The 14,123-nt window shown below is 40.6% G+C and overlaps 1 protein-coding gene across 1 annotated transcript; it reads right to left on the minus strand.

Moving 5' to 3' along the window:
• Window positions 1-604: 604 nt before the first annotated feature.
• Window positions 605-5,376, minus strand: tent5aa (terminal nucleotidyltransferase 5Aa). Its single transcript, XM_083558768.1, has 2 exons — window positions 4,438-5,376; window positions 605-3,999 (listed from the first exon to the last, which is right to left on the minus strand). The coding sequence occupies exons 1-2, from the start codon at window positions 4,864-4,866 to the stop codon at window positions 3,220-3,222; spliced, it is 1,209 nt and encodes a 402-aa protein (XP_083414894.1). The 5' UTR covers window positions 4,867-5,376; the 3' UTR covers window positions 605-3,219.
• Between the last annotated feature and the right edge of the window lie 8,747 nt (window positions 5,377-14,123).

Consider the following 14,123-nt stretch of genomic DNA (forward strand, 5'->3'; position numbering starts at 1 on the left):
CACTGTTGCATTTCTGTTTAGCTGCACTATTATAGTTATGCCATTAGACAGCAGCTCTTATCAGTAGAGTAGCTCAGGTTTGAGTCCTTGCTGGGAGAATTTGATGAGCAGGCCCAAAAGCAAAAAGATATTAACAGCTCAAAAGTTGATGTCATCCTTTCCATTCACCTGTCAGGCAGCAGTGGTATTATACCAAACTCTCTCTCTTTAACTCTGTCTTTGGTCTGGACCGTACTGCGGCCTGGCAAACCTAGACCAGATTTTTCCATTGTCTACAAGAATTATGCCCAAAACAAGCAAAGGATAATTACAATTTAGAGCAGTCATAATATACTTTATATAGACTTCCTACAGTAAAAATTATTATTATGCCTGTAACCTCACATTTGTATATACTTCTACAGTATATTTTTCCACATCTTTTATTTCTCCTAATGAAGGCGTATGAAAGGCACAGCTAATTAGATTTCTGATGCGCAGATGGTTTAGACTGTCGTGGTTCCAATAACAGGAGCATATTCAGGCAAATAAATCTTCAAAATTTTCTATGTGACAGTGCGAGGACAATGTAGTTCAAGGAATGAAAAGCAAAGAATGAGTTCACTCGTGTTTTTCATCTTTTATTGAGAAAAAAAAATCCTTTAAATGTTCGACCCATGGGACACATCAACAATATTTGCAAAAGAGCGATAAAAAAAAAAAAAAAAAATCAAACATTTAGCAGCTTCATCACACGTTTCAAAGCGGATTGACAATTATAATGTATAATACATATATTCAACATACCAAATACCAAAAAAAAAAAAGTATTTTTGGACATTTTTTAAGCATTTTTGTTGCACTGTGCAACACGATGGTCTGCTATTTGCTTAGAATTTTTTTTGTTTGTTGATTATTTATTTATAATTTTTTTTGCCAGCTAAGCAACACTTAACTCTCATAGCTTTCATGGGGCGTGTGTAAATTCCTGCTGTGTGCATCATCCACAGGACTCCAGCAACAAACGTGACAAAAATGTCACTCAACAAACAAGGTTGCACGTGAATCACAAAAACGACAAAAGAGAACATGAGCATATAAAATAACAGGATAGAGAAAAAAATATATATAGAACATTTAAGATTCTGCTTCATTTAGCAGTAGACACAAAGCATAGTCTATGCACAGGCTCCTCTCAGCATCACTGCACTGTGCTATCTATAAACAACTAACCTGACAAATCCAAACCTGGCAGAATGGAGAAAAAAGGGACCATTCTTAAATTAATTGCTGCCTCGTTTACCCCAACTACATTTTGTTACAAGTTTATTGGCCCTTTATTTCTGTATTTCACAGGCACATTCCTTTTTCAAATGCTGGTGATGAAGTGTTTGTGTGCTACACTGGAATATACTATATTTAAGTATACTGGGTCAACATTGTTCCTGTTTATGTCTTCTTAATAATCTGTGGCTAAGAGCGACATCATTTAGAGCCGAAACAGGCGGTCCTGATTAAAAACTATATGCAGAATGAGATGAACCCCTTCACCAGCTGCACCCATCTCCCCAGCTCTCACTCCCTCTCCTGCTCCTCCTCAGCTCTCCCATGCACTCTTTCACACATTCCCCCATTCCCTGCCTTCTCCATCTCAAGTTTACATATCTCAGCCGTCCAGACATGCTTCCTCTTGTCGCTATTAATCAAGAACGAGTTCTGCTCTGCTTGCAGGAGCCGAATTCCGAGCTAACACTGAGCACACAGAACGGTGAACCCGCGCGAGGAAGCTGAACACAGCCGGTTTTAGTCTCATCGCTTCAGCATCGACTGAGGAATTCCCTGCTAGGTTGTTACATCAAATACTGTCCCACCTTCAGAAGTGCCTCAACAAATATGTTCCCTCAGGGCAGCGGGGAAACGCACTCCCCTCGCTCTGTTAAATAACATGGCTCTTTGTTTCCTAGCGCACCATGCCTTTGACTTTCCGTTCTCACCCGACACAGGATTTTTGTCCACTTGTCTGTTATAAGCCAACAGAGATGAGAATTCAATGTGAACTGAAATGTACAAACTAGGGTCATGCTGCATTTTGCCAAACTTACAGAGCTTAAGCAACAAAAAAAAATCGGAAAAAGATCTAAACTTGTTAATTATGACACATACAGTAACAAGTGTGATAAGGGAGTCGTTTTCATGTGACTCCTGCTCATTTACAAGAAACAATAAATTAGGAGATAGATAATGTGGCTGAGTAATTTTCTTCAGTTTTAAAGCAGTGTTTCAAAAATAGAGCACCACAAATATCGAGATGTTCTGTCTTAATCTCTCTTCTATAAATTTGAAAAATAGCCTTTTCTCATCCGCAATGCTGATGCTGTATTGACTTTCGAACAAAATGACTATCTAGCCGGCCATACATTCACAATCTTTGAGTCCCTTTGTAGTCTATGACAATCACTGACTAAGTTAGTTTATTCACAAAGAGCAGAATGCTCAGCGCAATTCCCTGAACATTCTGCATTAGGCACTTAGAATTCATGTTTCACATATACAAATATAGACAGAACTACCTTCAAATTTGGGCAATAAAAAGAGACAATCATAAAATCTTTGGTTTTGTAAACACTCGTTAAGAATATGACTGCTTTCTAAGACGTATTTTTCCCATTTTAAATAAGTTATCCCCTCACCTTTTTGTGTTAGATCAAACGTAAGAGCTCAGTAAAGAATCCAGCTCTGTATTTTTTTTGTCTTCGGTACTTCGTACACAGACCACATGAAGAAAGGCTGCTGCACCCATATGGTCAGCGTGAGAGCTTTCCAAAACACAGCAATAATAAAGCCAGTCTCTGGTCAGGTATTTATCGACTGTCCATTGGTAGCATTATCATGGACTGTTAGATTGCTTCAGAAGAGGCTGTACAGATCGTTCCAGAGATGAGCACTGTAGGGCCACATTAAACCCTCCTGACATCTGTTTAGCAAAGCTTGTCGAAATTACAATCAGAACAGGCATAAAGTCAGCTGACTCGTTTACCCCTTGTAAAGCAAATTTTTTTTGCTTTAGTATGCACTCTGAAATTTACTCTGGGGCTTTTCATTCAGAGCGGAAAAGCACAATCATTTGCTCTGGCTTCTCTGAAATGCTCTGGACAAATTTGCAAATCTGATTTAGCTTCTGAGTAAAAATACAACCTTTTGTTTTCTTTCTTTTTTTTTTTTTCTTGACACACCGTACGCTCAGTTGCAGGGTAACCAGGTTGAATATGTGTGCTGCTGGCAAGCGAACACTGGCTGCACCTGGGCAATATAGTAATTGCTGAAGTTAGCATCGGCTACATATGGGGCGGGCTGGTAGTAGCAGGTGACGTTTGCCACATTGGGTATGACGTTCTGCTCTGCCAGCACACGAACAGCCAGCATGGCGATGAGCCCTAATGTCTGCCGCCTCTCATGTCCCATCAGGCACACCGTGCTTTCATTTACCACTCCGTGCAGCGTCATCAGATAGTCGTATTTGCGATCCTCCAAGCCCACAAAATGGTTCTGGAGGTAGGATTCCAGTTTGCGCTGCTGCTCGTTGATGTCAGAGAAGTCAATGAAGAAGCGTGAGCACATGTAGCGCTGCAGAGACTTCATCTCGCTCTCCGAGTCTGCTCGAAAGCCCCTCACCAGTAGATGGCAGTACTTGAGCAGGCCACCACCACGGATCTCCTCCGGGTTCCTTGTGCAGATCAACTTGTTGCGGAGGTGCTCCAGGGCCATGCTGAAGTCTCCATACACACTCTCACCAATAATGCTCGGGTGGAACGTTTTGGCCATCGGGTTCTCGGAACATTCATAAAACAGAAGCAGAGAGTCTAGCTTGATCTGAAACGAGTCCACGCTGAACTCAAACTGCCGCCGCAATGAGTCAACAAACTTCAGCTCCACATTCTTGCCTCTGTTGTTGGAGAGTGAGATGAGGCTCCAACGGTCCGAGTCATTGCATACTTTCACCATCTTCTGAACATAAGCTTCCTGTCAAAGAGAGACGACAAAAAGGTGCTGAATGACACAATTCCGAATGAACAAAAATATCTCATCTCAAAAATTCTTTGTATGGAATAAAACAGCTTTGAACTTTAACACAAATCACTCCTGGAGCTCAGCTCCATGTGTAGAAGACCAAAGGAGCTGAGAATGCAGGATCAGCCTTACACTGGTTTAGCACAATCCTCTTAGTAATCCAAAACCAGGGCTTCAACTACTAGTAAAGGTGTCTTATTTTAGTTTTATCATTGTAGTTGCTCGTCTGAGGTTAACAAAGCACTTTTAAGTTGGTGTAAATATATTGCAACATTTATTTATATTTATTATAGAAGATGGTTAATAATAGTGCCTCTAATTACTCTCCAAATAATAATAATAATAATAATAATAATATTAATAATTCTTACAATTAACACAAATACTTACCTTTAGGGTCAATGGTGTAATTTTCTCCTTGTTGACTCCTTCTGGGAGGAAGTCGAGTAGACAGTCCAGCACTATGTCCTTGACCATCTGGAACTCGCTCTCGCCCTTAAGCTCGGCGCAGAAGATCAGGTCCAGGTCCTTGTAGCCGAGGCCGCTATCTTCGTGCAGCACGTGGCTGGCGGCTGAGCCGTTGAGACGCACGTCGCGCACCCGTATCTCACTCTGCTCCAGGCGACTCCGCACCGCCTTCACGATCTGCCGCGGCTGCATCTCCAGCGTGGGGAAGTTGCCCCGGCCGTGGATCGGAATGGTCTCGGTCAGTATGCTGTCCAGCCGCTGCACCTGCTCCCAGTTGAGCACGCTGAAACTGTTCCCCCTCGGAGCGCCGCACTCCGTGGGACTCGCCATGCCACCGTCCTCCTCGGCCATCAAGGGTGTGAGAGAAATGTCGGATAGAGAGAAAAGAGAGAGAGAGAGAGAGAGAGAGAGAGAGAGAGAGAGAGAGAGAGAGAGAGAGAGAGAGAGCGCGTTTCACCTTGGAGAACTTCGCGCGAGCTTCTACGGACGGTGTGTTAAGTGTAAAAGAAACCTTGCTTTCATCAATAATAACGACCCCAATTATCTACCCCCGAGTCTTTTACATTTATCTACCCGAATTCAGTTGCATTTCTAATTGCACTGTCTCTTAGATGTAGAGCATAAAACTGAAGTTCTGTCTCAGTCTCGATTCGGCACTTTTCCCGTTTCGTTTCAATTCCCTGCTGTTTTGCATCCGTCGCTTTGCACGGTTTTTAATCCGGTGCTTTCTATAGAGTGAGTGCAGTCGTGCTGCTGCCAGTCGGCTGAGTGTTTGTAAAGCAGGAGGCGCATGGCTGCAGGGCACGCCTATCACTTCACATGAATATTCTATTGGCACAGGCTCCAGGGCGCCCCAGAACTTCTCAGAAGGCGAGCATGGGCACAATATATTTCTTCTTCTATTGTTTAGATTTTTTTGTTGTTGTTGCGAGAAATCAAATAAAAAAAATACATTTACAGTTCCTCAGATACACTTTGCATGCCAGATTATATTCCCACCACAATATCCCTTGCACAACATGATTGCCATTAAAGTGCCACATGCATCGACGTGCTTAATTAGCTGGGATTCTCTGATGTCTTGTGTCCTACAAGTTCAGCATCTGGTGTGCCAAATGAGCTCTGCGATCTCCTTACTGACCTCAGTGCTGGGCATTGTGAGTGACAGCGCTGTTCACCACTAGTGTCTTGCTGCTAATGAGCACTGTCAATCACACCGATGCTTCATGGTTCATTTTCAGCAATGCAATTTAAGATAACTTCCTGAAACTGTTCAGAAAAAAAGCCAGTTGTTTACAGTCTTGCGAAACCATTGTTGTACAGTTATTGATATCACTGCAGTATAATGCTTGTTTATAATAAAAAAAAAAGCTGTATAGCATATATTATACATAATGTATGAGCGTGTGTGTGTGTAGATTATGCAACATGTATCTTATATACAGCAGTTCGCTTGAATAACCGATGAAGGAATTTAGGATGGTGTACTTATAATTATATTGAACACGCAAATGCATAATGTCAATCTACCCTCTATAAAAATTATAGTTCTTTACACAGTGCCTTATTTGGTGTTAGTATACTTCCCTCTACAGGAATACTAGAAAACAGTCGTATGTTGTAGTCTATCAGAAAATGAACCTTAACTAAGTAAAAAATTGTTAATACTAATAATTTTTTTTAATTATAAATGTAATTTAAAAAATGTTTTCTAAGCACAGTGAGCATATACTATAAAAGTATGGACACATTAGATTTGAAAACATATTGAAAACAAAAACTTAAAATTAAATGACCTTTAGCACATTTTTTTTGCACATTCAAGTCTCTGGTGTGATCTGAACCAAAAGCCACATTTAAGCTTCTTTAGTAAGTAAAGATATACCGTAAGTGGCGTTATTTCTTACTTATTTCTTACTAAACACGGTTAACCACATTACTAGTTGCTGTACAAGTTCCCCTACTGCAAGAAGCAGAACCCGAGGCAGCCGGTCAGTGCTGTTCGGAAAGCACCTATAAAGAGCGTTTATTCAAAGTGTGTAACATTTTCCCTCTCTAAAAATATGCATGCCAAATTGCATTAAAGATCATCTGACATCTCTTGACAAGTGCAATTTTAGACATGTACGTCAGAAAGTGACGGGGGGAGATAAGTCGATACGCAGGTGCTCTTCAGGCCCAATAGAGGAGTCAGATCTACAGTGCAGTGTTAGTGTGCAGCAGGTGTCAGGATCCATTAGGACACAAGGCATCTATCGCTTTAACTCCAGCTTATCCCATTTACTCTAACACAGTCTTAGCCTAGACAGGAGGGCCTGTAAACCTATCCTTATAGCTGGTCATGTAGGGCTGGAATCCAATATAGGTTGAAGATTTCTCTGCTCGAACACACCTACTACACTTGATCCTTAACTGATAGATCATTTGGGAGTAGAGACATTTTCAAACTGGGCAAAAATAAGCATAATTTAATTCTATGTAATTTAGGAACAATAATTAACATGCAGAATCAATACAAAAAACAGCTCATTTGACATTAATTTTATAAAGTAGTCTATACATTTCTATAAAGCTGACTGGCGACAATGGCAGTGGTCTTCCCTCAGTCTCCTCTTCAAAAGGTGAAATGCTGCTCAAGGTATAATAATTGTCTTTGACAATATTAAACCTTTCACTAAGAAGTAATTTATGGTATTGGTAGTCTGTTTTGGGTCATCGTGTTTATGCCAATTAGATTGCTGTAGACTTCAGAATACATCTACCTGCATTAATGAATTTTATTATCAATAAGGTTTAGTCAGAATCTTCCAGAAGAAGATTGACACTACGTCACCTCGTCCACCATGTTTCACATGTTTTAGATCATGATCCTTTGATCATGACCTTTCTTTCTCCACACTTTGACCTTTCCGTCACATTAAAGAGGTTCATTTTGGAACGTATTGCTTTATGAATTCCAGTCTGGCCTTCTGATTCTGACTGCATACAAGTCATCAGATTCTTATCAGGTAGCAACTGCTCTATATATTGCTTATATTTATTTTTTAAACAGTAGATTGTGATACCTTCACCCCTCGCCCTTCAGAGGTTGGTGGTAATGTCACTAATTGTTGTTTTCGGATTTTTCTTTACAGCTCTTACAGTGTTTGCCATAAACTACTGATGTTTTCCTTGACTGTCATGTTTAATGTCTAATTGTTAGACCAACTGTGGTTTTATTCAGAACATTCAAGATTGCTGTATTGGCTATGCTAAATGCAGGAGCAATGGCTCTGACCAATTTTCTCTATTTTTTCAGCTTCAAATGTATTGTTTTCTCCACTAGACAGCTCTGTGGTCTTCATGTTGGTTTATCTTTTTTAAAAACAAATGCAGTCTTCATTGCTTAAAACAGATGGCACACCTAATCTAACAGGGTACACCAGGGCAAAAAGAAAATACCTGTCAGACACATGTTCTAATATATATTTTTTTATGGTTTTTTTTTGTTTTTTTTGTTTGTTTGTTTTTTAAGCACACACCCATATATTAGATTTACCAGTATTTATAAATGCTGTCTATTGAATTTAGTAGTTTAGGGTCAAATAATAGGAATTTGTGTCAAATAAAAACATGATTATATTATTTTTTATTCTTTACTGCAAATAAATGTCATGTTAATATTTTTCTACATCATTTCATTTTTGGTCAGTGCATGCATTCTAGTGTGATGAGTGTTTCATACATTTATATGTTTCTTTAATTTATTTAGAAATATTTGTATTTTATTAATTATTTTTAAGGTTTTTGTTTGACTCATTCTCACTTTTTCTATTTTGCTTGTCCAGTATACTCTAGTTAGACCTGAGTTTCCACTGACTTGCTAACACTGTGTGAATCACTGATGACACTGTCTCAGCATGAAAGGGCAGTACGATAAGTGCAGGGTGCAAAATGCCAGCCCAAACAAAATTTTTCCAAAAGATAAAAAAAATAAGGCTGATGACAAAATGAAGTCGTATGGTCTGTTTTTTATTTAATTTTTTTGCCTACTGCATATTTGTAGATATTTGGGGGAAAATATTTAAGAAAGTAAGAAGGGTTAGAGGATATGTCCTAGCTTATTAGAGAGCTAAGCGACAACCATGTTGTTTGTGTGGATTACAGAGCAGTTATCTGCTCAAAGTTTATTATTTTAATACAGAGAGGTGGATCTGGGAAGTTGTTTTTTCTCGGTAAGGTCGTGCTAGTTTTTTCTGTCACCTAGCTTCCAGATGAACATACTCCTGCTGAAGAGCTTTAGCTGATGATTTGCAGAGCAGATCTGCGGTCTACGATAAGTAACAGACTCACATCTTTGTAATTCATTAGAGAGACTTTCAGACATGTAGAATAATTTATATCCCAGCAACTAAAGAAATAAGCGTAAATAAATGTAATCTTGGAATCCTTCGGCAGATTATTACCTTTTAAAAAAAATATGCCCACTTTATATAAATATATTGGCAAATGTATCTATTTGAAGTCCTTCCTAGCAACAGTCTTTAGACCCCTATCCTGAGCAGGACTCCTTATCCCCGGCAATATGCCAGAACGTGCCCATTGGCATGCAGCACAAGAGTTTACTATGATGCAGGTAAAGGAGATCACTGATGTCACACAGTACAGCGAGCATGATGAGGATCCTTGCCAACCTCTAGCCTTAATCATTTAAACTTGGGGCTAATGAAGAGCACGCTCATAATCCATGCTTAATGGCTCCATGACAGCCAAATGAGATTAAGAAGGCTGGCCTGGTTGAGTTCTTAGCTATAGAAAGAGAGAAACTAATCAGCTAGAACAAACTTTCCAGGACTGCAGAAAAGAATGTCTAGGCTAATGAGTCTCACTTTGGCTTGTTTCACACTTTACTGTAACGTGCAGTTAAAACGAAGTCCAACTCAAGCAATGTTTTCTTTATCTGACCTATGTTACTTCCTCTTTCATCAGTTTGTTTGTTTGCTTGGTCATTCTGCCACTTCCTGACTGTGTGGAGCATGAAGAAGTGAAATGAGTGTTAAGCAGTGAAAGCACCACAATTTTGGATAGATATTTGCTATATTTGCTTGTACTTTACCAAATCTTCTCTAATTGCTTGTTCTTACATTTTATTAGCCAGGGACCCCTTTAGCACTTTTAAATTAGTGCAGATTTATTTAATGAACATTGTTTAATGAGTACAAGAATATTTTGTTTATTAATTTCAACAATTTTGCTTTCGATTCTTGTAAGTATTTACAGAATCTCACAAAAGTGAGTACACCCCTCACATTTCAGTAATTATTTTAGTATATCTTCTCAAGGGATAATACTATAAAAAATCTACTTAGATATATTTTAGAGTAGTCAATGTGCAGCTTGTATAGCAGTATAGATTTACTGTCCTCTAAAAATTACTCAACATACAGTACAATCCATTATTGTCTAAATAGCTGGCAGCCAAAGTGAGTACACCCTAAGTGAACATATCAAAACTGTGTCAATATTTTGTGTGAGCACCATTGTTATCTAGCACTGCCTTTATCCTCCTGGGCATGGAATTCACCAGAGCTGCACAGGTTGTTGCTGGGATCCTCTTCCACTCCTCCAGATTAAACAACACATGGGACTTCTCCACCTTCCATTAGAGGATGCCAGGTCTGGATACATATTTTGGCCACTCCATCACCTTCAGCTTCCTCAGCAAGGCAGTTGTCATCTTGGCACTGTGTTTTTGGTCGTATGTTAAACTGCTGTTTGACCCAGTTTCTGAAGGGAGGGCATAAGGTTTTGCTTCACAATGTCACGGTACATGTTGGAATCCATGTTTCCCTCAATGAACTGCAACTCCCCAGTACCAGCAGCACTCATGCAGCCCCACACAATGATGCTTTTACCACCATGCTTGACTATAGGCAGGACCCAATTTTCTTGGTACTCCTAACCAGTGTGTCACCACACATGCTGGACACCATCTGAGCCAAACAAGTTTATCTTAGTCTCATCAGACCACAGGACATGGTTCCAGTAATTCATGCTCTTGGACAGGTTGTCTTCAGCAAACTGTTTGCGGGCTTTCTTGTGAGCCAGCTTCAAAAAAGGCTTCCTTCTGGGACAATGATCATGCAAACTGATTTGTTATAGTGTGCGGCGTATTGTCTGAGAACTGAGAGGACCTTATGATTCTGCAACCTCTAAAACAATACTGGCAGCACTTATGCATCCATTTTTTTAAAACCAGCTTCCGCACCTGACGCACAGCATGAGGACTTAACAATTTGATCGACCCTTGTGAGGCCTATGGAACCCGTCTTGGAAAACCTCAGTATGACCCTGGCCACTGTACTGTAACTAAGTTTCAATCTCGCCTCCCTGACTGTGTCTCCAAAACGTCCCACATGCGCTGTCCCTCTAATAAACTCATTCCAAATCCTGTCCATCCTCATCACTCTGAACAAAAACATCGACATCAGCTCTGCTACCTCCAGCTCCACCGCCTGTCTTTTACTCAATGCCACTGTCTCTAAACCATACAACATCACAGGTCTCACCACAAGTCCTATAAACTTTCCCTTTCACTCTCGCAGATACTCTTCTATCACAAATCACTCCTGCCACTCTTCTCCACCCACTCCACCCTGCCTGCACTCTTTTTTCTTCACTTCTCTAACACACTCTCCATTACTTTGCACTGTTGACACCAGGTACCTAAAGTCATCCACCTTCTCCACCTCTTCTCCCTGCAACCGCACCGCACCGCACCACTCCACTGCCCTCCCTCTCATTCACACACGTACTCTGTCTTACTCCTTCTGACTTTCATTTCCCTTCTCTCCAGCGTGTACCTCCACCTCTCCAGGCTCTTCATCATTCGCAAGCATCATAGTCCACGGAGACTCCTGTCTGACCTTGTCCGTTAACCTGTCCATCACCACTGCAATCAGGAAAGGGCTCAGAGCCGATCCTTGATGCAGTCCAACCTCCACTTTGAATCAGTCTGTTGTTCCTACTGCACACTTCACTGCTGTCCTCATACATGAATATATATTGTATACTCATAAAATACCACAACTCCTCTCTCGGCACCCTGTCATAAGCTTTCTCTAAAACACACAATGCAACTCCTTCTGACCTTCTCTATACTTCTCCATCAACATTCTCAAAGCAAATAATGCATCTGTGGTGCTCTTCCTCGGCATGAAGCCATACTGTTGCTCACAGATAGTCACCTCTTCTCAGACTGGCTTCCACTACTCTTTCCCATAACTTCATGGTGTGACTGATCAACTTTATTTCCCTGTAGTTACTGCAGGTCTGCACATCTTCCTTATTCTTAAAGATCGGTACCAACATACTTTTTCTCCATTTCTCAGGCATCCTCTCACTTTCCAAAATCTTGTGGGAACAATTTTGTTAAAAACTCCACTGGCATCTCAAACATCTCCATGCTTCTGCTGGTATGTCATCCAATCTACTTCCCACTCTTTATCCTCTTAATCACTGCTCTAACTTCCTCCTTACTAATCCTATCCACTTCCTGCTTCACTATCGCCATACCATCCAACCTACTCTCTCTCTCATTTTCCTCGTTCATCAGCTGCTCAAAATACTCCTTTCATCTCCTCAACCCACAATCATGCTAGTCAACACATTTCCATCTCCACCTTTTATTGCTTTAACTTGCAGCCCATTCTTCCAAGCTCGGTCCCCCTGCTTGGCCAATCGGTACAAATCCTTTTCTCCTTCCTTAATGTCCAACTTCTCATACAGCTCCTCATATGCCTTTACCTTTGCTTTAGCCACGTTCCGCTTCACCTGCTGCTGCATCTTCTTGCACCCCTGTCTACTTTTCTCATCACTCTGTCTATCCCAATTGTTTGGCCAACCTCTTTCTCCTTATGGTCTCCTGCACTTCCTTATTTCACCACGTCTCTTTGTCTTCCTTTCTATTTTCAGATGTAACACCAAGTACCTTTCTAGATGTCTACTTTATAACTCCTGCAGTATTTGCCCAATCATCCAGCACCTCTGTACCACCACCGAGCCCCTGTCTGACCTCTTCCCTGAATCTCACACTACAGGCCTCCTCCTTTAGTTTCCACCATCTTATTCTTCTTTCAGTCCTCACTCTCCTCCTTTTCTTCTTCACCTCCAAAGCCATCCCACAGTCCACCATCAGATGCTGTCTAACTACACTGTCTCCTGCCAACACCTTACAGTCTCCTTCAGGTTGCATCTCCTACATTGGACATAGTCCACCTGTGTGCATCTTCCTCCACTTTTATATGTCACCCTATGATCCTCCTTCTTCTTAAAATATATGTTCACCACTGCCATTTCCATCCTTTCAACAAAATCTACCACCGTCTGCTCTTCCACATTCCTTTCCCTAAGACCATACCTACCCATCACCTCTGTTCCCTTTACCAACATGGCCAATAAAGTCTGCCCCAATCACCAATCGTTTTTTCCTAGATACACCTTCTACCACTTCCTCTAACTCACTCCAGAATTTTTTCTTTTCCTCGATCTCACAACCACCTTCTGGAGCATAAGCACTGATGACATTTATCATCACCCCATCAAATTCCAGCTTCTCGTTTATCACCCTATCAGAAACTCTCTTCACCCTATCAGAAACTCTCTTCACCTCTACTACACTCTTACTGTACTCTTCCTTCAGAATCACCCCTACACCATTTCTCTTTCCATCCACACCATGATAGAACAGTTTAAACCCACCTCCAATGTTCCTGGCCCTCTCCCTTTCCACTTGGTCTCCTGAACACACAACATATCTACCTTTCTCCTTTCCATCATATCAGCTACCGCTCTCTCTTTTCCAGTCATAGTACCAACATTTATTGTACCAACTCTAACCTCCACTCTCCTACACTTTTTCTTTTCCTGCCATCTCTGTAGACGTCTTCCTCCTCTCCTTCTCCTTCTTCGGCCAATAGTAGCCTAATTTTTACCAGTACTTTTTATTAACAATAACATTACCTGTGGCGGTCATTGGTAACCCGGGCCTCGAACGATCCGGTATGAAATTCCGCATCCATATATATGATTTGTCACGTTTTACACTGGATGCCCTTCCTAACCCAACCCTCCCCATTTATCTTGGGACCGGCGCTAACAGTGCACTGGCTTGTGCAACTCTAATGGCCAGGTTAAACACTGATCTACATATAGTTACCTTTTTAGTACAGCTGATATACAACACACCCTAAAAGATGACACAATGGTCCTTACAGTGTGATTCATAGTCTACATTTAATGTACATATAAGATTAGATTCAGGTTTACTGTTTTACATGTTACATATAAAGGCAACGAAATACAGTTAGCATCTGCATTGGTAGCAGTGTAAAATATTTACATATGTACAGTTTGGTAAGGCTAGGATATATGTAAAACAATAATGATAAATTAATTAATAATATGATGTGAATAATACAAATATAAATAAGCAGTACATGGAGAGTGTACTGGTGTAAATAAAAGGAACAGGCGTAAGGTACAAAACCATTGAGGTAACCTCAGTGACATGTTTGTTTATTAAAAGGTCTAGTTTTTAAATATTGAAGCACGAAATGTTTGATTTTCTA

Source organism: Silurus aristotelis, assembly GCF_946808225.1.
Source record: "Silurus aristotelis genome assembly, chromosome: 1".
NCBI lineage: Eukaryota > Metazoa > Chordata > Actinopteri > Siluriformes > Siluridae > Silurus > Silurus aristotelis.

Coding starts and splice junctions, on each gene's coding strand:
- tent5aa (XM_083558768.1), bottom strand. CDS start 4,866: ATGGCCGAGGAGGACGGTGGCATGGCGAGTCCCACGGAGTGCGGCGCT. Junction 4,000..4,437: donor TTACACCATTGACCCTAAAG/GTAAGTATTTGT, acceptor TCTCTTTGACAG/GAAGCTTATGTTCAGAAGAT.